This window comes from Lynx rufus, unplaced genomic scaffold (assembly GCF_022079265.1).
Source record: "Lynx rufus isolate CCGP_SWC_20201006 ecotype Redwood Valley unplaced genomic scaffold, mLynRuf1.p SCAF_2, whole genome shotgun sequence".
Classification (NCBI taxonomy): Eukaryota; Metazoa; Chordata; class Mammalia; order Carnivora; family Felidae; genus Lynx; species Lynx rufus.
Window position 1 is genome coordinate 29760673 of NW_025814834.1, and position 27322 is coordinate 29787994.

Sequence of the window (27322 nt, forward strand, 5' to 3'; positions counted from 1 at the left end):
GAATAAAGGATCGAAACATATTCTGAGTATCTCAGACCCAAACTGCTTAACATCTTTTGTTTGAACTATGAAAATCAGATAGCAAGTTTAAGGAAAGTCAAACTAACGTACAAATATGTAGTTTTTCCCTTGAAAAATTGGCCTCCGTGTAGGTCATCAGTTTCACTAGATCTTTTGAAATAGTAAGATTACAAATAGTTTGTTAATGACAATTAATGGTCTTCCCAAATTACCAAACCAATAATTTCAGTTCAAGCTGATACAAAAAAAGATATGGTAGTGGCTGAAATATTTTGAAGAGGTAAGGCCATAAGATAACCCAGATTTTCATAATAAACCACCAACACTTGAGGTGGAGGGGAATAAAGGTGGTAGAAACCATTGATTACACTGGCAAGATCATTTTCCCATTAAGATCTAATAATGCTAAAGAAAAGCCTACAGACATTGTATATGTGCGTGTGTCCAAATAAGGAAAGTTAGAGACTTGCAGATCCAATTTAAATGAAGCAGGAGGAGTTTCTGTTTATGTATATAAAATCACTAGGCAGTTTTTAAAAACTCGATTAAAGATCATGGAATCTCATTTTCTTGAATGCTTTAAAAGATAAATTATATTTTGTTTCTGATTATTTAAATCAGCTTCATTCAAAAGTTGAGATAATTATAGTTTCTCCTTAATTATCCAGTTAGAATACGGTATTGACAATGCCACTCTGAAACACACAGAATGTAAGTACATGTTCATTTGTTCCAATTTTTAAAAAGTAAAAATAAGATAGCATTTAATGTTTGCCACATTCATTTTTGCAATATGATAACCTGCTGACATGAGATACAACCATAAAAAATAAATAAGAGGGACAGGATTTGAGGGAGAAAAAATGTATCCTCTGCTAAATTATGGATATAAATTAAAATGAAGCTCTTCTACAGCAAATGGACAAAGGATGTGTCTGAATCTTTAAAAAAAAAAAAAAGGACCTTAAACACGAATTTTAAATGAATTACAAAAGTTCTGAAAAATAATGTCTGTAGCAAAATAGTTGAAGGTTAATTTTTCCACCAAAGCTGGGAAAGCTATGTGCACAAAATGTATTTCAAGTGAAGTACCGAATCCTCAGCTAGCCTGAACGGAAACGCTTCTAGGTGGCCTCATTAGCTGGCGATTTGTCTGACAGCCGAGTCCTCATCCTATCAGAGTACGGTACCTGAGAATATAAGCTTCTCAAAGCATATATTTTAACAGGTCTAAAAGGCTTTCTTCTTCTCTTCCTAGGGCGTTTTTTAGTACCATTCCGCTTTCTTCCTGCAGCAGGCCAAGAGTTCTGCACAGGTGGCTTGGGAGAACAGCTAGGGACTGCTCCCAACTGCCCCTCAGCAGCCGCCACGGACGGAACCGGCGGCCCCGAAGGAACCGAGGGAACCGGCGGCCCCGAGGGAACCGGGGGAACCGACGGCCCCGGTGGCCCCGAGGGAACCGGTGGCCCCGGCAGCCCCGAGGGAGCCGGTGAGCCCAAAGGCATTTTCGCTGGTTTCTTCGCCTTCTTTGATTTAGTGACGTCGCATTTTTTCTTAAGATGCAGTCGAATAAAGGCGCTCCTGGACTGATATTTGCGACGCAAAAAAGCAGAGTATTTTGAAATATACTTCCTAATTATATCACTTAGTTTGGTCCGAATCCAAATGGACGGTTTTTCGGAAGCGATTCTCGGTTTTTGGTGGAGAATAATTGGTTTATAAACCTTCTGGGGGAAACCTGGCTTGCTAGTTTTCATCTTCCTTCTCTGAATCTTCTTTTTACCTTCCAGTATCTTCCGTGTGGCTGATTTGGGGGAGGTTCTGGCAGCATCGCCGCCTACAGGAGTTGACTGGAAATTACTTCCCGATGGAACTTGACTAGCACTCGAAGTCCCTGGTCTTGGCACACGTTCGGGAGAAATACGCGCCCCCGGATAGGCCATTAGTTCATCTCTTAGCGTCAAAATGCCTGTTGGATCAAAGCCTTCTGCAGGACCATCTTCATCTGAACTGGAGCTTAGGTCGCTCAAGTGAATTTGAAGCCAGTTATTTCTGTCAGATTCTGGAGGATTCGTTACAATTTTCTTATTCAATGGGTCATAGTAATCAAAGGACCTCCGCTTATATTTGTACTGTATGCTAACATCTCGACTACTTCTGCCACCAAGGTACTTTTTAGCAAAGTTGAAGGATTCACCATTCTGAAACTTCATATTTGAAGAAATAACATAGACTAAGGCATTGGGTTGCAAAGGCTTCAAAACTTTAGTACATGTTTCAGGAAATTCAAGTGTTCCAATTTGCACTCTGTTTCTCATTTTTCTGTCTTTCTGTAAAAGTAAACGCTTCCTTGTTGGCGAGTCTTCCTCTGGTCCACTTGCTTTCGTCGCTGACTCTTTTGTGAGATTGGTTTGAGTTCCATGGCTGACTTTTACAGCCTGGCATCGAGAAGCCACTCGCCAGGATTGTTCATAAGGCCTCTTTGCTGTAGGATGATGGCTAGGTTTATCTAAGGCCACTGAAAAGTCATCAGTATCTGAAATGCCACCTGCATTATCATCACCATCTGAAAAAACTTGAATTGCTGCAGTGTCCTGACTAACGTCAGCCCAGGTAATCTTTTTTCCTTTATTCAAATTTTTTTTTTTTACTTTCCTGGTCTCACAGTCGTCATCAAAGTAGCAGTGGAAACGACCTTCCTTGAATTCCTTCACCAGAGCGTTAATTTTCATGTCATCTTCTCTCATTATCTGAGACCATGTCTTGCCTACAAATGAAGGAGGGACATGAGGCAAGGCTTCGAGAACTGGTTCATCGGGATTGTCTTCTATGACCTCCTTTGCTTTTTCCCGGTTCCTTACAGAAGCAACCCTGAGAACAGGGCCTGAACGGGAATCGCCTTTTTTTCCTTTTAGGTCCACAGACCTCTTCTTAAATCCTTCCTTTTTACTAACAGCTTGTTGAGGCTGGCCACTATCAGACTGAAGAGAGCGATCACACTGAAAACTCATCCCAGAACCGCATGGTTCGCAGCTCCTACTTTCTCGATCTGCATGTTTTAACTTCGGGTTTCCTTTACCAGCCCTTTGACGGCCTGCTGACCCAGGAGAGGCTTTGCGAGTCGCCGCAGACCCCCTCGATTCACAGTGCTTATCTTTTCGGCCAGTATTTTCATCTTTCCTGTGACAAAAGTTGCTTCCTTTATCAGCTTTCTGAAGTTTGCTAGTCACAGGCTCAGAATTGTCTTCCCATTTAAAGTGTGTCTTAGGACTATGAGGTCTACAACTCTTACCTTCTGAGTCAACAAATGTCACCATTTCTTTATCAGAGCCTTGCAATGGGTAAGTCACAGACCTATCTGGGGGATCAATTTGAAATTTTATTTCAGAACCGTAAGACTCACAGCTGGACTCTTGGAGAATAATATAGTCTTTCTTCTGGTTTACTACTTTGAAAGTCTCTTTGGGTTCATTTGTCATTGATGGAGGAGACGCTTCACAAACATATCCTACTTCGGAATCACAAGAGTCACAGCACTCACCTAGATCAAAATCTTCCGTATTTATACAATCGATTTCTTTGACAGTCATGTGAGGGGAGTCAATCACTGGCTGAAAAGGGATATCAGACTCAGCAATCACTTCACAATCACTATCACTGGTCACCAGGTCCACAAAGAGCATCTTCCGAAGATTTGCTTCTTTAACTGACACCTGAAGTTCGTTAACCACTATTTCAAGAGGAACATCAGAATCACACATCATTTCAGAATCACTAGGTTCACTACTCTTTACTTCCATGCCAAGATGCCGTTCCTTCGGAAGATCTATTTCTTTGCACACCACTTGAGACTGGTCAACTTCTAACTGAAAATGAACACCAGAATCACATTTTATTTCAGAAACACTAGGTCCACAGCTCTTACTTTCTAGGTCAGTATGACCCCTCTTTTGCGAGTTTATTTCTTTGACAGTCAGAGGAGACTGATCAGCCACAAAGTGAACAGGAACATCAGAATCGTAACTTACTTCGAAGTCACCAAGTTTATAGCTCTTATCTTCCAGGTAAATACGGTCTTCCTTCCAAAGACTTACTTCTTTAACAGATTTTTGAAGCTGGTCAGCCACTGACTGCAGATGATCATCGGAAATAAAAGTTATTTCGGGACAAGAAACATTGCTCTTATCTTCCAAGTTGACATGTTCCCCTTCCAAAATGTGTGGCTGCTCAACTACTGACTGAAGAGGGATATCTGAAACATAAATTATTTCAGAATCGTTGGGTTCATAGCCCTTATCATCCAGACAGACATGCCCTTCCCTCAGAAGATTTATTTCTGCTGTAATAGCCTCTTGAATTTCATTGGCCACAGACTGGAGAGGTTCATTAGCATCAAAATTTATTTTAGAACCAATAGGTTCCACAATCTTCCCTTGCAAGTCAACGTGCTCCTTCCAAAGGTTGATCTCCTTAACGACTTCTTCAGTTTGGCCTGCCACTGACTGAAAAAGGATATCAGAATCATACACAATTTCAAAACCCTTGGATTCATCCCTCTTATCTTCCACATCACCTTCATCCCTCTTATCTTCCACATCACCTTCATCCCTCTTATCTTCCACATCAACTTCATCCTTCCAAAGGCTTATTTCTTTAACGGTTTTTCTAACCTGGTCAGCCACTGACTGAAGAGGATCCTCAGAATCAAAACTTATTTCAGAACCACCAGACCGACTGTGCTTCTCTTCTAGCTCAATATGGTCCTGATCCAAAATAGTTATTTGAGGTTGATCAACTATGGACTGAACCAAGAAATCAGAATCCAAACTCATTTCAGAACCACTACATTGGCTGTGCTTATCTTCCACATTCACATGACCTTCATTCTCAAGGTTTACTCGTTTAACAGCCACTTCAGGCTGATCAGCCACGGGCTGAAGAGAAACACCAGAACCATGGATTAATTTAGAACCACTAGTTTCAAACACTTTATTTTGCAGTCCAATATCCTCTTCCTTCCACAGGGTTGTTCTCCTAACCACTTCCTGAAATTGCCCAGTCAATGGCCGAAGAGGGTCACCATAATCAAATCTTACCTTACAATGACTAGATTCACTGTTTTTATCTTCCAGAAGAACGTTTCTTTCCTTCAAGAGGGTTGGCTGAGGTTGACCAATGACTGAATGAAGAGGGGCACCGATATCCAAATTTATTGCAAAACCTCTCGATCCAGTACTTTCACCTTCCGGGTCAACACGGTCCTCCTTCAAAGCAGCGATGTGAGGTGTTTCAGTCATTGACTGAGGAGGGACATCAGCATCAAACATTATTCCAGAGCTACTGTATTTGTCACGCTTTTCTAGAACATGTTCTTCTTTCTGAACACTGATTTCTTCGACAGCTATCTGAGGTTCAGGCACTAAATAATGAGGTACATCAGAACCTGTTTCAGAACCACTAAATTTAGCACTTTGACTTTTGAATTTAACAAGCTTTTCTTTTTGAAGCCATATTTCTTTAACAGCTATTTCAGGCTTCTGAGTCACTGACTGATGAAGGTGGACACCAGAATCCAAACCTGTTTCATAAACACTTAATTCACTTTCCTTATCTTGTAAGTTTATGTGTTCTTTCTGATGGCTTGTTTCTTTCACAGCTATGTTAGGATGATCAGTCACTAAATGAAAAGACATGTCAGGTTCAGCTATGTTAGGATGATCAGTCACTAAATGAAAAGACATGTCAGGTTTCAAACTGATTTCAGAAATACCAGGTCCGTTACCTTTATTTTCTAAGTGTATGTGCTCTTCTTTCTGAAGGTTGACTTCTTGAAGGGGATCTTTAGAATGTCCAGTAATTGAATGAAAAATATAATCCAAGCTTAATTCAGAAACACTAGGTTCATTTACCTTACTTTCCAGATACATCTGCTCTTCTTTTTGAAGATTTAGCTTTTCCAAAGCTATTTCAGGAGAGTTAATCACTGAATGAGGAGGGACATAAAAATCCAGACTTATTTCAGAACCACTGGGTTCCACATTCTTCCTTCCCAAGTGGATATAGTCTTCTTTCTGAACGATTACTTCTTTAACAGCTAGCCCAGGTTGATTCATTCCCGACTGAACAGGTATGCCAGAGTCAAAAGTTACTTCAGAAACACAAGACTTAGGAGTCTTATTTTCCAGAGGACTAGGTTCCTCCACATAAATAGCTACTTGAGACTGGTCACCTCCTGAGCGGGAAGCAGTATCAGAATCAAAAGTTATTCCAGAACTATTTGAACCACAGTGATCTTCCAAATTAATGTGCCTTTTTCTTATTTCTTCAATGTCCATCTCAGACTGCTCAGTACCTGACCTAGCAGGGGGATCAGATTCAAAAGTCAGCTCAGAACTGGAGCATCCATAGCTCTTAACTTCCATATCAAAATTCAACTCTTTCAGGCTTATTTCACCCAGAGCCCCTTGACGCTGATCACTAACCGATTGATAAAGAGAAGCATTAGAATCAAAACTCTGATCAGAATTGCTAGACTTAACACTCTTATCCTCCAGGTCAACAGGTACTTCTCGAAGGTTTACTTTTTTAACTATTACTCCTGATTGGCCAGCCATTAATCGAGCATCTGTGTGGAAACTCATTTCAGAACCATGAGAATCATAGTTCATATCCACAGGTTCATTCTTCTCTTCCAGAAGACTTATTTCTTCAACAGCCCTCTGAGATTCATCCGTCACTGTGTCAAGAGAGACCACATAATCAAGATGTTCTTTAGCACTACTGGATGTATGGCTCTTATCTTTCAGATAGACATGCCTATCCTTTAGGTTTCTTTCTTTGACAACCAGTTGGGGATGGTCAACTACTGACTGAAGAGAAACATCATTATCAGTACTTGTTTCAGAACAACTAGATCCATAGTTCTTATCAACCAAGCCAATGTGAACCTTCTGAAGTTTTGCTTCTGTGACAGCCACTGGGAGTTGGTCACCCAGCGACTGAAGAGGCAAAGCAGAATCAGTACTTATTTCGGAGCTACTAGATCCATAGTTCTTATCAACCAAGTCAAGGTGTTCCTCCTTAGAAAGGTTTCCTTCTTTTGCAGGCTGTCGGGGGTAGTCATCAGCTGATTGAAGTAAGGCATCACAATCAAAATTAATCTCAGAATCACTAGATTCATAGCTTTCATCAACCAGGCTAATAGGCTTTGCCTTCTGAGCACTTACACCTTTAACAATTACTTGAGTCCGGTTGGTAGCCAACTGAAGAGAGCCAGCACCATCAGAACTTACTTCAGAAGCATAAGATTTATCGTTCTTACACTGCAGATCAGCATATACTTCCTCTGAAACATTTACTTCTGTGGCCGTCACTTTAGACTGGTCAGTCAGTGAATGAAAAGAACTGCAGTCAAAACTCATTTCAGAAGCTCTCGATTCATAGTTTTTATCTTCTTGGTCAACTTGCTCTTCCTTCCAAAGGTCTTGTGCAGCCTCTTCGGGTTGATTACACGCTGACTGAAGACAGCCACGAGCAAACTTTGTTTCAGAAATCACTGAGCTCTTCTGTTCCAAAAAGGCTGACTTATTAAAAACCAAATGCTTTTCCTCTTGGGTCTGATCCATACCCGAAAAGAATTTCTCACGGTGCTTTGCAGCAGCATCTTCAAAGAGTCCTTTATTAGAAGGCATACCAGTTTTATTCACATTGATTGCTTGGTTTACAGCCAATTTGGAAAGAGATTCAGATTTTAAAGAGCCTTCAGTACCCATAAATTCACGGACTTTAGCGCCAGTTGACAAAGTTTTACACTGAGACTTTACATCTTCCCGTATAATCAATTTATCTGAATTTGTACATAAAGATTTTCTGTCTGATTCTTTAGGTTTCTGATATGAAACTGAAGAAGTTTCTAGATTGGACGATAGCACAGAATTTCTAGAGCCCCTGTCTGGCTGTTCAAGGTATCTGTCAACTTTGTTTGGGTCACATTTTCTGACTGGACCCAAACTGGCTGCTGCTGGTGACCTAGTCGTTTTAGTTGTAACCGGTCTGTCATAGGAACTTCCAGGTAAACAACTAGCAGGAGCACTAGAAATCACCGAGGGACATATTAAGCTCTGTCTATTATTTGTAGCTTGACCAATACCAACTGGATTAAATTCTTTCACACCACTCCCAATTTTATGAACAAACTCCAAGGGCTGCTGCTGTCCCTTCTCCAGTTTTTGGATAACTGATGGTCTAACTGAAACCCCCTGTATATATTCCTGAGATTTACTAGGTCTAGAATGTAACTCTTTACTAGGTTCAAAACCCTTGGGGGAGCTCTCTCCTTTGACACCAGCAGCATCATCAGTCATTTCTTCAGAAATACAATCATCAACAGGAACCACTTCAGAGGGTGACGCAGTAGGTGACACGGTAGGTGACGCAGTATTCGTAAGAAGTCTCTCATTTTGCATTGATCTAGAAAGCAAGGAGAAAAATCCATAAATATATTCTAATAGAATGTTAAGGTAAAGGCATAATAAAGGTTATTTTCTTTGCGTCCTGGGCCCAGTTGTTAAGGGGACAAAGAATCAAGGCAATCCCATGAGGCTGTACACTATGTGTGTTTTCAGGTAGGTAAATCAGTGCAGGAGATGGAGGGAGCTCCACCAATTGCTACTTAATAAACACAAATGGCAGGGCACCTGGGTGGCTCAGTTGGTTGAGTGTCCAACTCCTGGTTTCAGCTCAGGTCATGATCTCACAGTTCTTGAGTTCGAGCCCCAAGTCAGGTTCTGCACTGACAGCACAGAGCCTGCTCAGGACCCTCTTTCCCTCTCTCTCTTCCCCTTCCCCGCCCGCAATCTCTCTCTCAAAATAAACTTAAAAAAAAAACTTTTTCTTTAATTAAAAAAGAATAAAATCAACACAGATGGCTCCTAAACATGAAAAACTGTTCTTAAAAAAAAAGCCATATATCAGAGTGGTAAACAGTAAAAAGTTTAACATCAGTCACTTCACCTTCCAGGCTCTGGTTTTCTCCTAGAGAAAGAATACAGTATTATTTTCCCCCAAGAAATTGTTTTGAGGAGCACACTAGTTTTGCTACGTAAAGAGCATTTTTTAAAAGACCCGGAAAATAGTAATCATTCACAAATGTTAGTTTGTGAATTCACAAATCTTAACACATTGTCGTTTCTTTTGAAGTGTTTACTTAAATTCCAGTTAGGTAACATAGAGTGTCATATATTAGTTTCAGGTGTACCATATAGTGATTCAAGAATTTTCATACATCACCCAGTGCTCATCACAACAAGTGCCCTCCTTAATCCCCATCACCTATTTCACTCATCCTCCCACTCACCTCCCCTCTGGTAACCATCCGTTCTCTATAGTTAAGAGTCTGTTTCTTGGCGTGTCTCTCCTCTCTTTTGTCCCCTATTCTCGTTTGTTTTGTCTCTTAAATTCCACATATGGTAAAATCATGCAGTATCTGTCTTTCACTGACTGAATTATTTCGCTTAGCATAATACTCTCTAGCTCTATCCACATGGTTACAAATGGCAAGATTCTGTTCTGTTTCGTGGCTAAGCAGTATTCCATTGTATATATATACCACATCTTCTTTACCAATTTATCAGTCAATGGACATTTGGGCGGTTTCTGTAACTTGGCTATTGGAGATAATGCTCCAAACACAAAAATAAATTCAAAATGGATTAAAGACCTAAATGTAAGATATGAAACCATTAAAATCCTAAAGGAGAACACAGACAGTAACAACGTCTCTGACATCAGTAAGAGCAACTTCTTCCTAGGTATGTTTCCAGAAAAATAAACTATTGGGACTTCATCCAAGAAAAGCTCCTACACAGTGAAGGAAACAATCAACAAAACCAAAAGGCAACCTACCACTCGGGGTGCCTCAATGGCTCAGTCAGTTATGTGTCTGACTTCAGCTCAGGTCATGATCTCAAGGTGTGTGAGTTTGAGGTTTGTGAGCTCTGTACTGACAGCTCAGAGCCTGGAGCCTGCTTCGGATTCTGTGTCTCCCTCTCTCCCTCTGCCCCTCCCCCACTCATGGGGGCGCACGCACGCTCTTTCTCAAAAATAACCAAACGTTAGAGAAAAAAAAAAGGCAACCTACCAAATGGGAGAAGATACTTGGAAATGACATATCTGATAAAGGGTTAGTATCCAAAATATATAAAGAACTTCTACAACTCAACACACCAAAAACAAACAATCCAATTGAAAAAAAAAAAAAGGACAGAAGACAGGAACAGACATTTTTCCAAAGACATTACAGATGGTGAACAGACACACAAAAAGATACTTATTATCGGGGAAATACAAATCAAAAACCTACAATGAGATATCACCTCACACCTGTCAGAGTGGCTTAAAATCAACAACACAAGAAATAAAATGTGTTGGCGAGGATGCAGAGAAAGGGGAACTCTCTTGCACCGTTGGTGGGAATGCAAACTGGTGCAGCCACTCTGGAAAACAGTATGGAGAAAGTTAAAAACAGAACTACCCTAGGATCCAGCAACTGCACTACTAGGTACATACCCAAAGAATACAAAAGTACTAATTCAAAGGGCTACAAGCACCCCAGTGTTTATAGCAACACATTGTTTTGGCAAGGGTGTCATGACGGGGGCACTTTAATACATTGTTAGTAGAGGTATAGGTTAGTTTTATCTCTATGAACAACAATCTGGCAAGGTCTATTAAAATTAAAAATGCCAAGAGGAGTCTAAGGAGACATGACAAGTTGATGGAACATGGTTATCCTAGGTGGGATCTTGAAACAGAAAAAGACATTAGGTAAAAACTAAGAATACCGAATAAACTACAGAACTTAATGTATTAATACCAGTCCATTAATTGTAACAAGTGTACCATACCAGTGTAAGTTGTTAGTAACATGGAAACTAGATGGGGAGGGTATACAGGAATTCTGTGTACTACCTTCTCAAGTGTTCTGTTGATCTAAAACTGTCCTAAAATGTAGTCTATTAAAAATAAGTTTTTAAAAATACATTAACACCTAAAAGGTACCTTTATTAAATATTTTTCAATTTGCGAGATGCCTCAATCACCTAAGAGAAATGTATATACGTGTCAGTCACATGCAACTTTTTTTTAAAGCTTTTTTATTTTTAAGTAATCTCCACAACCAACGTGGGGCTCAAACGCACAACCCCCAGATCAAGAGCCACATGCTCCACTGAATGAGCCAGCCAGGTGCCCCACAACTTTTTTTTAACATATCATAAATATCATGATTTCTTTCCCCTGAAAATTTACCATGATTAACACTAAAATAACATTTTTTTTTTGGTACTTGTAAAATTAAAAAGTTAACCCAGATATCAGAAATCATATGACGGGGCAAAAAAATTCCAAAATTGTTCATACTTCTGAATTCTCATCAATAAAACTGCAGGAGAAATGCCACTTAACCCTAGTTTCTCAGAACCCCTGAAGACCATCCCCATGCATTTGTCTTAAAGACTGTCACAACAATCTGAAATAAAATTAATCTTGTAACATTTGGCAAAGAAGAGGAAGGCAGTATCATAAAATCAAACAATTAGGCAAAATCCCAAAAGTTATAGGGTTCACCATCTAGATGCTTTGATTTACAACTGTATTTGCACATGCTTAAAATTAACAACTAAACCACAATCTACATTTCTTCTCATTTTAAACTCATTTTACACCAAAAAGCCCTCTAAAAACCTAACCGTTAAAGATTCAAAACCCCTTTTACATAACTCTTGTGCTACGTTTCTGAAATCTATAAACAAAATTTAAAAACTATATATCAAATCTATGAAATGTGATCAAAATGGAAACCTCACACTTTTAAATCTTCCACTAATAAAGGATTTGGTAGACACAAATGAATTAAATGAGCAATTAATTAAGGAAGACAGAAAAAATAACCAGGACACCTGGGTGGCACAGTTCAAGCATCTCACTCTTGATCTTGGCTCAGGTCATGATCTCAAGGTTTGTGAGTTCTAGCCCCACAAAGGGCTCCACACTGGGATTCTGTCTCTCCTCTCTGTCCCTCCCCCACTTGTGCTCGCTCTTTCTCTGTCAAAATAAATAAACTTAATAATAAAAAAAAAAACTTAAAAAAAACACAAAAAAATAACCAAACTCCCCCCTACCTAGGAAATCTGAGGAAACAAGAAAAAGAAAAACCAATAAATAGAAAACAAAAATAAACCAAGAGCTGATTTTCAAGAAGGTTAAAATAATACAAAAACCTGCAATGTCTAGATAAGAGGGGAAGAGAGAAGAAACTTTAAAAAGCAAACTCTGTAATTCAGAATGCTTATAAACATAATATGTTACATGAGATTAAAAAACCTCAAGGTAAGAAAATGGAATTCAAAATCAGATATATAGATACAAAAATACAGGAATTTAGCTTATGTTACAGTTGACATTTTTTTGTTTTTAAAGTAATCTGCACACCCAATGTGGGGCTTGAACTCACAACTGGAGATCAAGAGTCCTGTGCTCTACCAACTGAGCCAGCCAGGTGGCCCTAACGTGACATTTTATCAGTGGAGATAATATATGTTTATAAAAAATAATAATAATAAGCCCTACCTCACACCACATATAAAAACAAATTCCAGGAAAATTAAAAATATTTAAAAGTAGTGGCGCCTGCGTGGCTCAGTCCGTTGAGCATCCGACTTCGGCTCAGGTCATGATCTCACGGTTTGTGAGTTTGAGCCCCGCGTCAGGCTCCGTGCTGACGGCTCGGAGCCTGGAGCCTGCTTCAGATTCTGTGTCTCCCTCTCTCTCTGCCCCAACCCACTCGCATTCTATCTCTGTCTCTCTCAAAAATAAACATTAAAAAAAAATTTTTTTAATATTTAAAAGTAGAAATAAGGACATGAAGGAAAAGTCATGAAAGAAGCCATAAAGGAAAAGTCCCCTTGTATCGAATTATGCCAAAATGTTTAATTTCTATATAGTAAAAGACAATACACACAGATGAAAGACACTGGACAGATTTTGAGAAAATAATCAACCTATTTAAGATACAAAGGACTATTATCTATAAATATTGCATCCAAATCCAAAATATACAAATAACTCAATAGAAAAACAGGCAAATCTACAAACAATTCATAAAATAAACATATGGCTAGTAAACATATATAGAGAGATGATCTATTTTATTCGTAAGTAAATAAAGGCTAATTAAGGGACACATGGTTTTGGCCTGTTATGTTAGGGGGGTAAAAGTTGCTAATCCCAGTGTTGGCAAGAGTGATAAGAAATGAGCTTTCTCATAGACTACTATGAATATGTATATAATATAAATTGCATATAAATTGGCATAGCCTTCTAGGAAGTGTCTCAAGATTTTTAAATTTACACACACACACACACACACACACACACACACACACACACACACACCTGGAGCAACAAAATAAATAGTAAAGGATTAAAACCCACAAAAGACATATCCATGAGTTTATAATGATATAAACAGATAACTCAATAAATAAGTGAGACAACCAGAAAGCCCTTCTTTATAAAGGTAGAATTCTGATTAATACATGTAATAACTGTTTCAGGGAAGAATCATCAATCAATGTTTAATACAAGCGAGTGGAAGTACAATGAGAAACAGGATATTTATTTACATAGTCTCAAAGTCCTTGTCATTAATTATAATGGGGAAAACAGGAACATTACAGTAGAGAAGCCATCTTAAAATTAAGTGATCCAAGTTAACACCACCAGCCATGAGACATGGCAACATCATGGGTCTCTGGATACGTTGAGAAGGGCACATCAACTATAATTTGTTCTTCTCCCACACGCATAACCTAAGTTTAATCATGAGAAAATGTCAGGCATACCCCAGTGTAGGGACATCATACAAAATAAGTGGCCAGCAGTGTCCAAGTCTTGAAAGCAAAAGACTAAGCAACTGTTCATGATTCAGGGAGTCTAAGGAGAAGGAACAACTAAATGCCATATGTGCTCCTGGACTGAATCCTGGTCCCAAAATAAAGGACATTAGAAAGACAACTGACAAAATCTGAGTAAGATTTTGTCTACAAATAGTATAGCACCGATGTAATTCCATGGATTTGATCACTATGATGTGACTATTTTAGATTTAACATCTGAAGAAGTCAGGTGAAAGTTATACAAGAATTCCTTGTACCAGTTTTGCACTTTTTTGTAAGCCTGAAATAACTCCAAAACGAAAGGTTAAATAATAAAAAAAATTATGTATTTTTTAAGGTCCAGAAACTTTAGCCCAGAAGTTCAAGTTCTAGAAATGCACACCACAAAAATAGCTGCATGTACAAATATGTGTGTTGAAGCACTGCTTATACAAGCTATAAACTGGAAATTTATACTCACCACAAGATCATCTTTCCAACGGCTAAAAAATAACATTTTTAAAAAATGTCCCCATTTAAACTTTTCATCATTCGCTAAATTCCAGGTTGTGATCTGCAAAGCATTCAAGTTTACCCTTTTTCTAGAAACTGCTGGTCACTATCTCAACAATTAATTCTGCACAGATGTGCTAATAATCTGTTTTGCTTTCTCATACAGCTGTAGCTGCAAACTCACCACACTATTTAGTCCAATCTTCTACCAATGTTTTCCTTTAACTCTTAAATGTTACCAAAAAATTTATTTTTATTAAAATTTCAATCAAAATTGATACAAGCTCTCAAGATACTGACAGATCATTAAAAAGCCAATTCTATTTGAGGTCTCTTCTATTGAGTTAGCAAATAGTTCAATTAATGTGGAACAGACTTAGTTTTTACTGAGACCACCCTTACTCTCCATTACTGTCACCACGTTGTCTGTTACTAATCTTTTGAAAGTAAGCATTGGGCCGCCTGGGTGGCTCAGTCAGTTAAGCATCCAACTTCAGCTCAGGTCATGATCTCACGGTTCGGTTCGTAGGTTCAAGCCCCACATCAGGCTCTATGCTGACAGCTCAGAGCCTGGAGCCTGCTTCAGATTCTGTATCTCCTTCCCTCTCTGCCCCTCCCCTGCTTGTGCTCAGTTTCTCTCACTCTCACTTTTACTTTCTCCCTCAAAAATAAACACACGTTACAAAAAATTAAAAGCTATTTTTGCCCCCACCTTTTCCCCAGCTTACTCCTATGACATCCTTAATAGAACGCCTTAGTGATATAGAATTATTTATTGGCCTAAGACATTTATTTAGAGAAAAGTATGGTGTAGTCCATATCTTTTACAGTGAAATTGCTTATTTAAGCTGGGGAAAATTTTTAAAGAATTACAAAGAGAAGTTACTAGATAAAAATCTCACTGTATATTCCTTAATTAAAAGATTTACTTTAAGAAGTACTAGAAAGTTAACACAACCATCTACTGTAACATACAGTAACTGCGGACTAATATGGTCCCACTCAGCTACTTTACCTGCTTTCTTGAGAATGATATGGGTGGTGCCGGAGTACATCCTGCAAGAAACGTTCCATCAAACTAGTGGTACCCATCCGCTGTCGATTCTGTGTAGTCAAGTATCTGTGCTGAGCACTGGACATATGCTATTAAAAAAAAAAAACTGAATAGTTTTACACAGGTAATACTCATTAGTAGTGAGTTTCACAAATGGATTCGTTTATATACTCCTGGTAGAAGTATAAATTGACATGAACATTCTATAGAGCAATTCTAAAATATGCATCTAAAAATCATACAAGGACCTTTCCCTTCAATATCATAATTACATTTCTCTAAATCTGTCCTAAGGAAATCATCTTAAATGTGGATGATTTTTGCAAAAAAAAAGCTTAACAACAAAAAATGGGAAATCTCCAAAATGTCTAACAGTAAAATATTTAAATTATACCCTAAGATGTAATACTGTACAGCTACCTAAAGTAATACAAAGAATTTTAAATAACACAGAGGAATGTTACATATTAGAAGAAAAATGGAAGATGCAAAAATCACATGTATGCTTTTACCTGAAACTATAGTTTTAAAAGGTATAGACAAGTTAATGGAAGAAAATAAACCAAAATTTTAAAATCATTAACATCTGTGAGGTACACTTAGAGGTAATTTAAAATTTTTTCTTATAAATTCTTATTTTTTGGGGCGCCTGGGTGGCTTGGTTGGGTGGCCAGCTTCAGCTCAGGTCATGATCTCGCAGTCTGTGGGTTCGAGCCCCGCGTCGAGCTCTATGCTGGCAGCTCAGAGCCTGGAGCCTGCTTCCAATTCTGTGTCTCCCTCTTCTCTTTGCCCCTCCCCTGTTTGCTCTCTCTTTCTCAAATAATAAACATTAAAAACAATGTTTTTTAATAAAAAATAAATTCTTGTATTTTTCCCAAGCAAATATCTTCATAATAAAAATCTATTAAAAAAGAGAAGAGAGTTGAATCACTCTCTTGGGGTGTCTGGGTGGCTCAATCAGTTAAGCATCTGGCTCTTGATTTCAGCTCAGGTCATGATCTCACCACGGGATCAAGCCCACATCAGGCTCTGCACTGATGTCTTCCAAAGCGGCTATACCGATCTGTACCCTCATCAGCAATGTGTCATGGTTTCCATCCCTCCATTTCCTCATCAACACTTGCCATTGTCTCTTTAATTTTAGCTACTGTAGAACGGGTTTAATGTTATCACTGTTGCTTCACTTTGCAATTTTTGTGATAGCTTTTCATTTTTAGTGGTGACCTGGATATCTTCCTTCATGATATGTCTGTTCAAGTCTCTTCCTGTCTTCCAAATGCATGCTCTTTTTTTTTTTAACGAAGTGTAAAAATTATTTATTCCCAACATGAACTCTTTGTTCAATTATATGTGTTTCAAATATCATCCTTCTTTCAATGGCTTATCTTTTCACTTTTTCTTTTGGGGGCAGAGGGTTCATAAAGTTTATTTTTGTAAGCGCACACACACATGCACAGTAAATCCATAGCTTTCCCAGCAATAGTTACAGGACACCTCTCCACCTTCTTAATCATCTCCCATTGTTTCTTAACTTTACTGCAGTCCATTTACCAATTTTTTTCTTTTTCAGTGCTTTTTGTTACTAGTTTAGGATATCCCTCCCTAACTCAGAATCATAAAGATTTTCTGTTTATTTCTAGAAGTCTTGTTGTTTTTACCTGTAATATGTACATCTACAATCTACTTGAAATTGGCATTTGTATCCAGGATGATTTAGTAATAGAGTTTCATTTCTTCTCCATATGGATATCCAATTGACTCAGTACCATTTATGGAAGAAAGTCCTGTCCTCATCATTCTTTAGGGCCGTATTTGTCACAAATCAAATATCCGTGTATGTGTCTGTTTCTAGATTTTTGGGTTTCCTTCCATGGTCTTTCTAACTTTGCATCGCTGTCTTAATGACTGTAGTTTAGGGGCGCCTGGGTGGCTTGATCAGTTAAGCGTCCGACTTCGGCTCAGGTCATGATCTCATGGTCCGTGAGTTCGAGCCCCGCGTCGGGCTCTGTGCTGACAGCTCAGAGCCTGGAGCCTGCTTCACATTCTGTGTCTCCCTCTCTCTCTGCCCCTCCCCTGTTCATGCTCTGTCTCTCTCTGTCTCAAAAATAAATAAATATTAAAAAAAAATTTAATGATTGTAGTTTAGTAATAAATTTTGATACCTGGTACACGAAGTCTCCTGACTTTGTTCTTCTATAAGATTATCCTGGTTTTTCCTAGCCTTTTGCATGTGCATACATATTTTTAGAACTGGCTTAATTTTCATTACAAACAACTCTTCCAGGGGTGCCTGGCTCACTTAGTTGGTGGAATATGTGACTCTTGATCTCGGGGTTGAGAGTTCAAGCCCCTTGTTGGGTGTGGAGACTACTTAAAAATACATTCTTAAAAAAAAACTTTCCTGGAATTTTGTTTGAAATTTCATTAAATCAATATATATGTTTGGGGAAAACTGACATGGTTACAATATTGATTTTTCTGATTGGTATATCACACCAATTATTTAATTTTTCTTATATTTCTCTCAGTGTTTATGGTTTTCTACATAAAAACCTTATATATATTTTGTTATATTTATTCCTAAGGAGTTCATGTTCTTTGATGCTATTATTAAATACCTTTTTTGATCTCATTTTCTGTATGCTGTTGGATATAAAAATACAATTTCCTTTTATGTTGCCCAACAAGCTTATTAAACTCACTTATCAATTCTAATAGTTTACCTAGATATCTTCAGGTTTTCTACATCTACAATCACACTTTGTGCAAGGTACAATCACAGGTTTGTTTCTTTTTATCTAATATGTATCATTTTAATTTCTCTTTATTTCCCTTGCTAGAACCTCTGATAAAATATTGAATAGTTTAATTCAAGCATCAAGTCTATTACTTAATAGAGTACTGATGCATTTGGATTTAATCTTTGTTTTTATTTTTAAAACTGTTTTCATTACTCCTGCCTATGCGATGTCCCTATGTCTCTTCTTTCTTTTCTTCTTGTGGACCACTTTTTATTATTCCAAGTTCTCCACTTCTGTTAAGTTGGTAGGTAGTTATAGGCCAGGCTCTTTTTCTAGTCTGTTAGTGGTAACAGATTATCACAAGCAACCCTGACCTACAAACACTTGCTAAAATCACTTGCTACTTTTACTCTCTTCTTAAGCAAGGAATTAACTCGATTTACTTTCCTTCCAGTTTATATGTCATCGTTGTCAATGCCACAAGATAGCATTCATTTAAATCACCTGCTACCTTTCCACTGATCTTCCTGACTTCCCGTATCTCTAAGCTTCCAATTGAAATCATTTTCCTTCTGTCTGAAGAACCCTTTTTAGTATTTCCTTCAGTCAGGGTCTGTTGCCAGTAAATTCCCTTAATTTTTGTTTTCTGAAAATATTTCTATTTCACCTTCTTTTTCAAGGATATATTTATTAAGCGTCGAATACTAAATTGGTAGTTGTTTTCTTTCTTTGGGTTTCCATTGTTTCTGTTGAATCTTCAGCTACATCTGGGTCCTCTATTTCTCCACTGCCTTTAGAGTTCTCCAAAGCCATGAAATTTATCTGTTTATTTAAGACTTTGTACTTAGTGCAAATTACTTCAGCTGTCATCAACAGGGTCTTTTTTAAAGTCTTATTTGAGAGAGAGAGAGCACATGCACAAGCAAGCAGGGGAGGGGCAGACAGAGAGAGCATCCCAAGCAGGCTCTGTGATGTCAGCACAGAGCGCAACATGGGGCTCCATCCCATAAACCATGAGATCATGACCTGAGCCGAAACCAAGAGTCCTTCACTTAACCAACTGAGCCACCCAGGTACCCCTTTAACAGTCTTTTTAAGTGCCTGCTTAGTACATGAGTATCCAAATGTCTAAAAATTATTTTAAACCTTTGGCAAAAAGTTATACTGAATGCTTACTGAATAGAACTTGTAGTTAAAGACTCAATGTTTTAGTAATATCAAAAGCTCAACAAGTAATCGTCCAAGTCAAGTGATGACATCATTTTATCGATCATGACAGAAACCCTAACAGCTTTGAGATTTATTATCTGCTGCCTCGTGTTTATAACCAGCAGTAGAAAGTTTTTTTCTGTTAAAAGGCAGAGATGTGGAAATCGTAATAACTTTTCCTTAGTATGAATTTAAATGATGACTGTTGATAACTAAACAAAACAAATGCCACTGAACAGCAGAATTTTTACGTAGGACAAACTTGTCTTAGATATCACTTAAGACAGAATACTATAGACTAACAGGACCAGAGCTTCCTTATATTACTCCTTCACCTATGACACAATTCCACAGCTCAGACCCTGAAGAAAACCTTGAGGCTCTTCCAAGTGAACAATTCTGGTCAGAAGACCTACAGCTACTATTACTATGATTACTGATTTCAAAACGTCCATACACAATTCTTCCCAAACTCTTCCAACAAAAAGAAAGGGACACTACTCAATTCATTCTCTGAAGCCAGCATCACCCGAGTTCTGAAACCAAAAACATCACAAGAAAAGAAAGCTACAGACAATATTTCTTACGAATATAGACGCAAAAATCCTCAACAAAATACTGGCAAGCCAAATCCAGGAACATACAGAAGGACTAAGCACCATGACCAAGCGGGATTTAGCCCAGGGATATAAAATTGGCTTAATAGCTAAAACTCATCAATATTAATTGCTACAGACTGAATTGTGTCCCCCAGGCCCCAAACTCCTATGTTGAAGTTCTAACTTCCAATGTGACTGTATTTGGAGACAGGGCTTCTAGGAGGGAATTAAAATCACAACATATAAAAAAATTAACTGAAAATGAATCAGAGACCTAAATGTAAGAACAAAAACTATAAAATTCTTAGAGGAAAATACAGGGCGTAACTGTTCATGACCTTGGACCCAGCAATCTTTTACAACCCCAAAAACACAAGCAACAAGAGGAGGGGAAAAAATCTAAACTATAGCAACATTTAAAACATTTGCACATGGAAGCATAATCTTCTAAGTCCTTACCTTATTCTACAATGTCTTACAGCATCTAATTCTCTAGATTCTTCACCTATCACTTCACACCAGCCCTCCACCTTACCAGCACTCTGGCCTCATCGGCTTCTGGCTTTTAACCAGCACGCCAACCACCCCTCTACCTTGGGGTCTCTGTCTTTACTCTCTCCTTCCTCTACCTAGAAATTCTTCCCCCAGATATAAGGCAGCCTGGATCCCAAACTTCATTCAAATCTCAACTCAAATGTCACTCCTTAACCTTATCTGGCAGCCCCACCTGAAAGTGCACTCCCTTCTCTATTTTATTTTCCTCATAACATTTATCACAATCTGACTTATCATGTGTTAAGTTTATATGATTATTTATTTTCTGTCTTACTATACTACAAAAGGGATGTGGATTTGTCCCTGGCTATATCCTGAGAACTTTATTTTTTTTTTAATTTTTTTTTTCAACGTTTATTTATTTTTGGGACAGAGACAGACAGAGCATGAACGGGGGAGGGGCAGAGAGAGAGGGAGACACAGAATCGGAAACAGGCTCCAGGCTCCGAGCCATCAGCCCAGAGCCTGACGCGGGGCTCGAACTCACGGACCGCGAGATCGTGACCTGGCTGAAGTCGGACGCTTAACCGACTGAGCCACCCAGGCGCCCCAATCCTGAGAACTTTAAATGGTGTCTACCAATTAGAAGATTCACAACAATCTGTTCGGGTGAATAAATGAGTTTAATAAAATGCATGACTAGGTCCTTTGAGGTATAACTGTTTATTAACAGGATCCTCTCACCTGCTCCAGGTTATTATAGCGCACACAGCAATAGCTGCAGTACCCCTGTCTGTTCTGCATGCTGAATAACCCAAAGTCAAGTGGCTACTGTCCGGGAATACTCCAACTGGAAAAAAGAAAAAACGGGAAGAAAAAAACAAACAAACAGTTAAGTCCTTACTACCCTGAGGAAAATACCCTTGGTAATATCAGAGAACAGAAATTCATTCTTGAGTACGATGCACCCTTATTTTGAATAATTATGAAATTAGATACGTCTGCCAAAAGCTACTGAGTCGATCAGTGAGCCTGGAGGAGAGGGGGAGACTTGTGCACCTTCCAAAAAAGGGGTGTGTTGTTGATAGGTGGAGACTGGACTCAATTTTTTATCAATTTTCTGATAACTTGTTACGGTTATTAGGAATTGGTTCAGTACTCAATCCGTAAAGACAAATTCCTACCTCTGTGTTGTTGTTATAGTATATTCACTATATGCGAATGAGGCTCAGTAATTTCCCATTGTGGGGGCGCCTGGGTGGCGCAGTCGGTTAAACGTCCGACTTCAGCCAGGTCACGATCTCGCGGTCCGTGAGTTCGAGCCCCGCGTCGGGCTCTGGGCTGATGGCTCAGAGCCTGGAGCCTGTTTCCGATTCTGTGTCTCCCTCTCTCTCTGCCCCTCCCCCGTTCATGCTCTGTCTCTCTCTGTCCCAAAAATAAATAAACGTTGAAAGAAAAAAAAAATTAAAAAAAAAAAAAATTTTCCCATTGTGTTCCTACATAAAATCTGACGTTACATGAATTCTCATTGTTATACCTAACATCTACTTCCGTCACGAGAGTAAAGATGCATGTATTTTCTGCTTAATCCACAAAGGTGCAGATTTTAAGATAAATTACCTGACAGAATTACTAAAAATCAAAATAACTAATTTGGGTCTGAAACACAAGACACTTCTCTCCTGACAACTACATAAACCAAATAAATATGAGGAATTTCTTCCAGTTGGTGCAATGAGATCTCTCTACAAATAAAGTCTCCAAGTTTCTACCGCCTTGAAACTATCATCCTTCAACATTACATACTGCAGTGGTTCCCAACCCAGGCTGAATAGCACAATCATTCCCCAAAATTCTGATTTAGTAGGGCTGAGACAGCCTAGAATTCAGAATTTTTTTCATTTCCCAAGTAATTCTGATACACAACTATTTACTCACTGACACAAAGTGTTTACAGTTAATGATTATTTTAAATAATAATTCAATACAATTTTAAGGTTTTTGCTGTTTTGTTAAGATAAAAACAGAATTTTAAGAAATAATTTCATCAAGTTTTAATTCGAATTATTTTAAACATTCTTGTCTGTTGAATATGTAACAGAACGATCCTATAATGTGTAGAATATTTCTGATAAGATGATCCTGCAATACAAAAAGTTTACTCATTAAAATCAATATTTAGAAATGAAGTCAAGCCTGAAAATCCATGAGAACAGAAGAACTTTATTAAATCAAAATGCTATTGTAACATGCACTCACCTGTTACTTTTTATTACGACAAACTTTGACTTTCTGGCTTCCACACTTACAGGGAAAATAAATCAATTAAACCAGCCTCTGAAATAGAGAATATATAAAAAATGACTTATTTAAAATTTGGTCTTTTTTCCATTATTTTACTTCATTTATTAACCTGAAGCAACAAAATGAAACAAGCTTTAAGCTGTGTGTATAGATATAGCCAATTTTCAAGCTGAGAGAACCCTAGGGCCTAAACCTGAACTTTGAAAATCATAAAATAACAAATTTTCTAGTGCTTTATTCAAAATATATTTAAAACGGGGGCACTTGGGTGGGTCAGTAGGTTAAGCATCTGACTTCAGCTCAGGTCATGATCTCACAATTTGAGTTCAAGCCCCGCATCGGGCTCTGTGCTGACAGCTCGGAGCCTGGAGCCTGCTTCGGATTCTGTGTCTCCCTCTCTCTCTCTCTGCCCCCTCCCCAACTTGTGCTTTATCTTTCTCTGTCTCTCAAAAATAAATAAATGTAAAAAAAAAAATTCGAAATGTATTTAAAACAATCATTGAATGAAAGGCAAAATGAAAGTATTAGTCTAATGTCACACACACACACACACACACACACACACAAAACTGAAATTCTTTATAATTTTTTTTGATCTTTGACACATACAGCCTTTAATTCCCATGCCATGATTATCTACATTTCTGTCATCTCATGTCACATACATGCCACTGAGACAGTGAGCCGCCATGACTCTGAAGCACCTGATTGGCACTTTTCAAACTTTGCATGCTAGGAACCCCACCTCAAAAACTGACTAAATCAAAACCGCCTGGTGGGGAGCCAGGCACATGCCTATTATGCATATTTAAAATGCTCTAAGGTGATTCTGAGGCAGGCTGAAGCAGTAACATAAGTCATCATTTTTTACATACTAATAAAATTCTTACTTACCAAAGGGATCATTTCTTTGGGGCCTGGGATTATATTACTTTTCATGACTGAATGGGTCTTTTTATTCCAATTCTGAATTCTACTGGTACCTGGTATTTTCATAAAGTAACAAGTCACTTACCTTGAGCAGAAAAGGGCAGGTATTTCATCAGTTGCATTAGTCCTGGAAAACATCTGTAAATTAAAACAATTGAAAAAAAAAAAAAGATCAGCCCCCTAAGTGTCTACCACAGGCCAAGTAACTATCCCCAAGTCATAGGTAAGTTTGAAAAGTAACCCAATTATGTTTCAATGGGAGAAAAAAATACTAACTCTTTAACACAAAGCACTTTACATACTGTGACTCATAGACTCCCACATGACCTCCTAAGATGCTCTGGGACAGAGCAATTGTCACGGCCCACCCATATAACCCACCATCGAGTATTTCAGATCTTTGGGTTCCAGGAACAGCAGCTGGAAAATAAACTGGATCTCTGGTAAGGGTAAGAACACGATGCTATAAACCCATATGAGCTTTATAGGAAATCTTTGAAAGAAATATTTAGATGGAATTAAGTGTGGATCCTGGACGAACCACACAACTCGGTTCTTATGTTACTTTTGGTGAAAAACACTGTCAATTCTTTATCGCCTATCAACTGACAATTAGGCCAAATTATCAATCTTGTTTACTCTTCCACATTGTTGTTGGCAAAGTGTTGATGACCCTTACCCAGGATCATTGGTTAACAAAAAACTCCAACAATTTGGTTCAAAAGAGGCTGTGACAGCACTGTATAATCAAAGAATAAATACTTAGCACCTACCCTGTGCAGATGCTGGAAGCTTTAAAGGATAGAAATAGACAAGCTTTCTTGCTCTCAAGAAGTTTAAAATGGCACTAGAAAACGAATGTAAAAATACCAGGTGGTATCTGAGAAATGCCTAAGCACAAACAGTAAGTGCCAAAATGTCACAATGGATATAGCTTTTTAACTGGACATTGGAAAATGGGTAGGGTGTACTTAAATAAAGATCAGGAAAAGATGTTCCAAGTAACAAAAAAGCAAAAGTACAAAAGTAAGAAAGCAAAAGTACCTTTAGAGACAGTAAACTGACAAGTTAAAGCTGGAGCCAAGACTTCATTTAAAAATTTAAGGGGCAATAAAGCAAGAAACGTAGATTCAGCTTCAACATGATCGTAGTTAAAAGAAAACTTAAGAATTTAGACCACATATTCAGACAGTGTGGGGTTTGTTTTTGTTGTTGTTTGTTTGTTTTGGGGTTTTTTTGGAAAGCAGTATATGCAGGGAGCTTTAAGAAAATTCTGGAACAGTGGTTCTTCCCTATTCAAAGGAGCTTTTCACAGGGTAAGTTAAACTATGCGGCACCATTTTCTAGGATATTAGAGAATTAGTTAACACCCAAATTATCCAAATTCAAAGAATCAGCATCCCTTAGAGCAAAGATTTAGTCTCATTTATGCTTGCAAATTAGGAAAACACACAGTAATTTTTTTCTTTCAAATATTACTTTTATTAATTTTTATTATGAAAATAAAACATACCATGGCACAATTATAAAAATAAAGACCACTAAAATCAGTCATAATCCCACTACCCACCATTAATATTTATCATATATTCTTTGTTCTAAACATGCGTTTACAAAAATGGTATGGTACTATAGTCTATTCTATATAGCCTGCTGACTCTCACTTAACCATATATGATGAGCACTCCTATATGATATGATACCTAATTCCAAAACCGAATTTTTAATGACTGCATATCAGTGTAAGACAAAAGCTGTCTTATCTGACAAGACCCAGCAGCCGGTGAATTAGCTATTTAAAAATTAGGAGAATTTTAAAAATAGATACACACATAAATTAGTATTTTGTCTAACTTCAGAAATATGAGTGTATACATGTTTCATTTAAGGTCAAGTTAAGCTTTTTTGTTTCATTGAGATTTTTTGTGGCTAGGACAGCTAGAGTTCCAAGTCATATTTTTTTCATATTTTCATAAACCACACCATAATTTACCATCAACAAGTTTCCACTTTGGTTCCTTTCAAACAGAACAAGAACTTAAAGACATTTCTAAAACTGAGAGCAGCATTTGATTAACGTTTAAGATTTCCCCCAAACTTTTACAGTTGTCACACCCAATTAAGTACTCTTGCAATGGCTTTTTTTTTTTAGTGCAAAGCATTCAAATTATTTTTCATAAAAATAATAATGCTCTAAAAAAGGACAATGCCCAGACTCTATTTCTTTGGTTTATGAAACACTTAAAAGAGCATAAACCGATCTGAGGCAGTGAACAAAGATCTCTGAGACTGCCTGAGGTGACTTCAGCACATATGTCTCAAACTGCATCTATTTTTCTTTTGGGACTATTTCTTGCACACCTGAGATCTGGACCTGCTGCAGAGATAAACACATCGTTGCAATGAGTTCAGAGTTGTAGTGCGTGTTTCCCAAACCACGGTATTTTGAAATAAGAGCTAACAAAATCCAGAATCCCTATGGGAAATATTTTTCAACTGCCACACAAGACAGACACCAACTTAATATTAAACATAAAAAGACAATAGAAAGGCATTTGGTTTATTGAGTAAGATCACCCAAATTATCTGTCTAGCAACAGGAAAACAACGGGGGAGCAGTCACAAAACAATGGCTAAATGAAATAAAAAGACCATCTTATTAATTCAGTGTCCCTTTCTTTACAACATTAATTTTCAACTTCCCATTTGTTTGGATTATCCACCTTATGCTTATGCTGCCTTTCCTCTGGTGACAAGCATTATCCTCCATTCAGTCTTAATAAAATAATAATAGCTAACTTTTAGTGAATAGTCAATCTGGGCTAGGCACTATGTCAACAGTTTCATATGCATCATCCCATCTGAATAGCAAACACCCTTATGAAATTGGTGTCCCAGTTAACTCCCACTTTACAAATCAGGAAACTGAGGTTTAGAAAGCAGCAGTATCTTGTTCCAGGTCACACACCAATAACCACTGTAGCTGGGATTTGACTGTAGGTCAATCTGAGCAGTTTATGCTCTTAACCTCTTAACTTCCATAAAATGCTTCCTCTCTGTATTTTCAGGAATGCTAATTGATTGTTTTAATATTAAGTGAAAACAAATAATTAGGGATCTAATTTGTTGCAATAAACACTGTCACATATTCCAAAGAAAAGAGTAAAACTAACGTTTAGCTTAATTGCATCATTGCTCCCATTCTGAGATGAGTGCTGACAGTACCTTGGATTAGTGATTTTCAAACTTAATTAGCGTAGCACAGAGGAAGCAATACATTTTATATCACAACCCCGCACACACGCAATCACACATGTACGCGCCCTCACGCGCATGCACCCCACGCACGCACTGGCCCACACACACACGCAGTTAAAACAAAGCTTACAAAATATCCTCATTACCTGTAATGCATTCTGGTATTTACTATGCTATCCTCTTTTGTTTTTTGTTTAAGTGCTAGTTACGACCCACAAAATTAATTTCACAATTCACTAATGGGTGAAAACTGCAATCTGAAAA

General features: G+C 38.0%; 1 protein-coding gene across 1 annotated transcript; it reads right to left on the reverse strand.

Annotated features, from left to right (window-relative positions):
- Nucleotides 1-1145: 1145 nt before the first annotated feature.
- On the reverse strand, nucleotides 1146-21370 carry ZDBF2 (zinc finger DBF-type containing 2). The gene is made up of 3 exons (XM_047082610.1): nucleotides 21311-21370; nucleotides 15484-15611; nucleotides 1146-8490 (listed from the first exon to the last, which is right to left on the reverse strand). Exons 1-3 carry the CDS (start codon nucleotides 21368-21370, stop codon nucleotides 1146-1148), a joined length of 7533 nt encoding a protein of 2510 aa, XP_046938566.1.
- Nucleotides 21371-27322: the final 5952 nt, after the last annotated feature.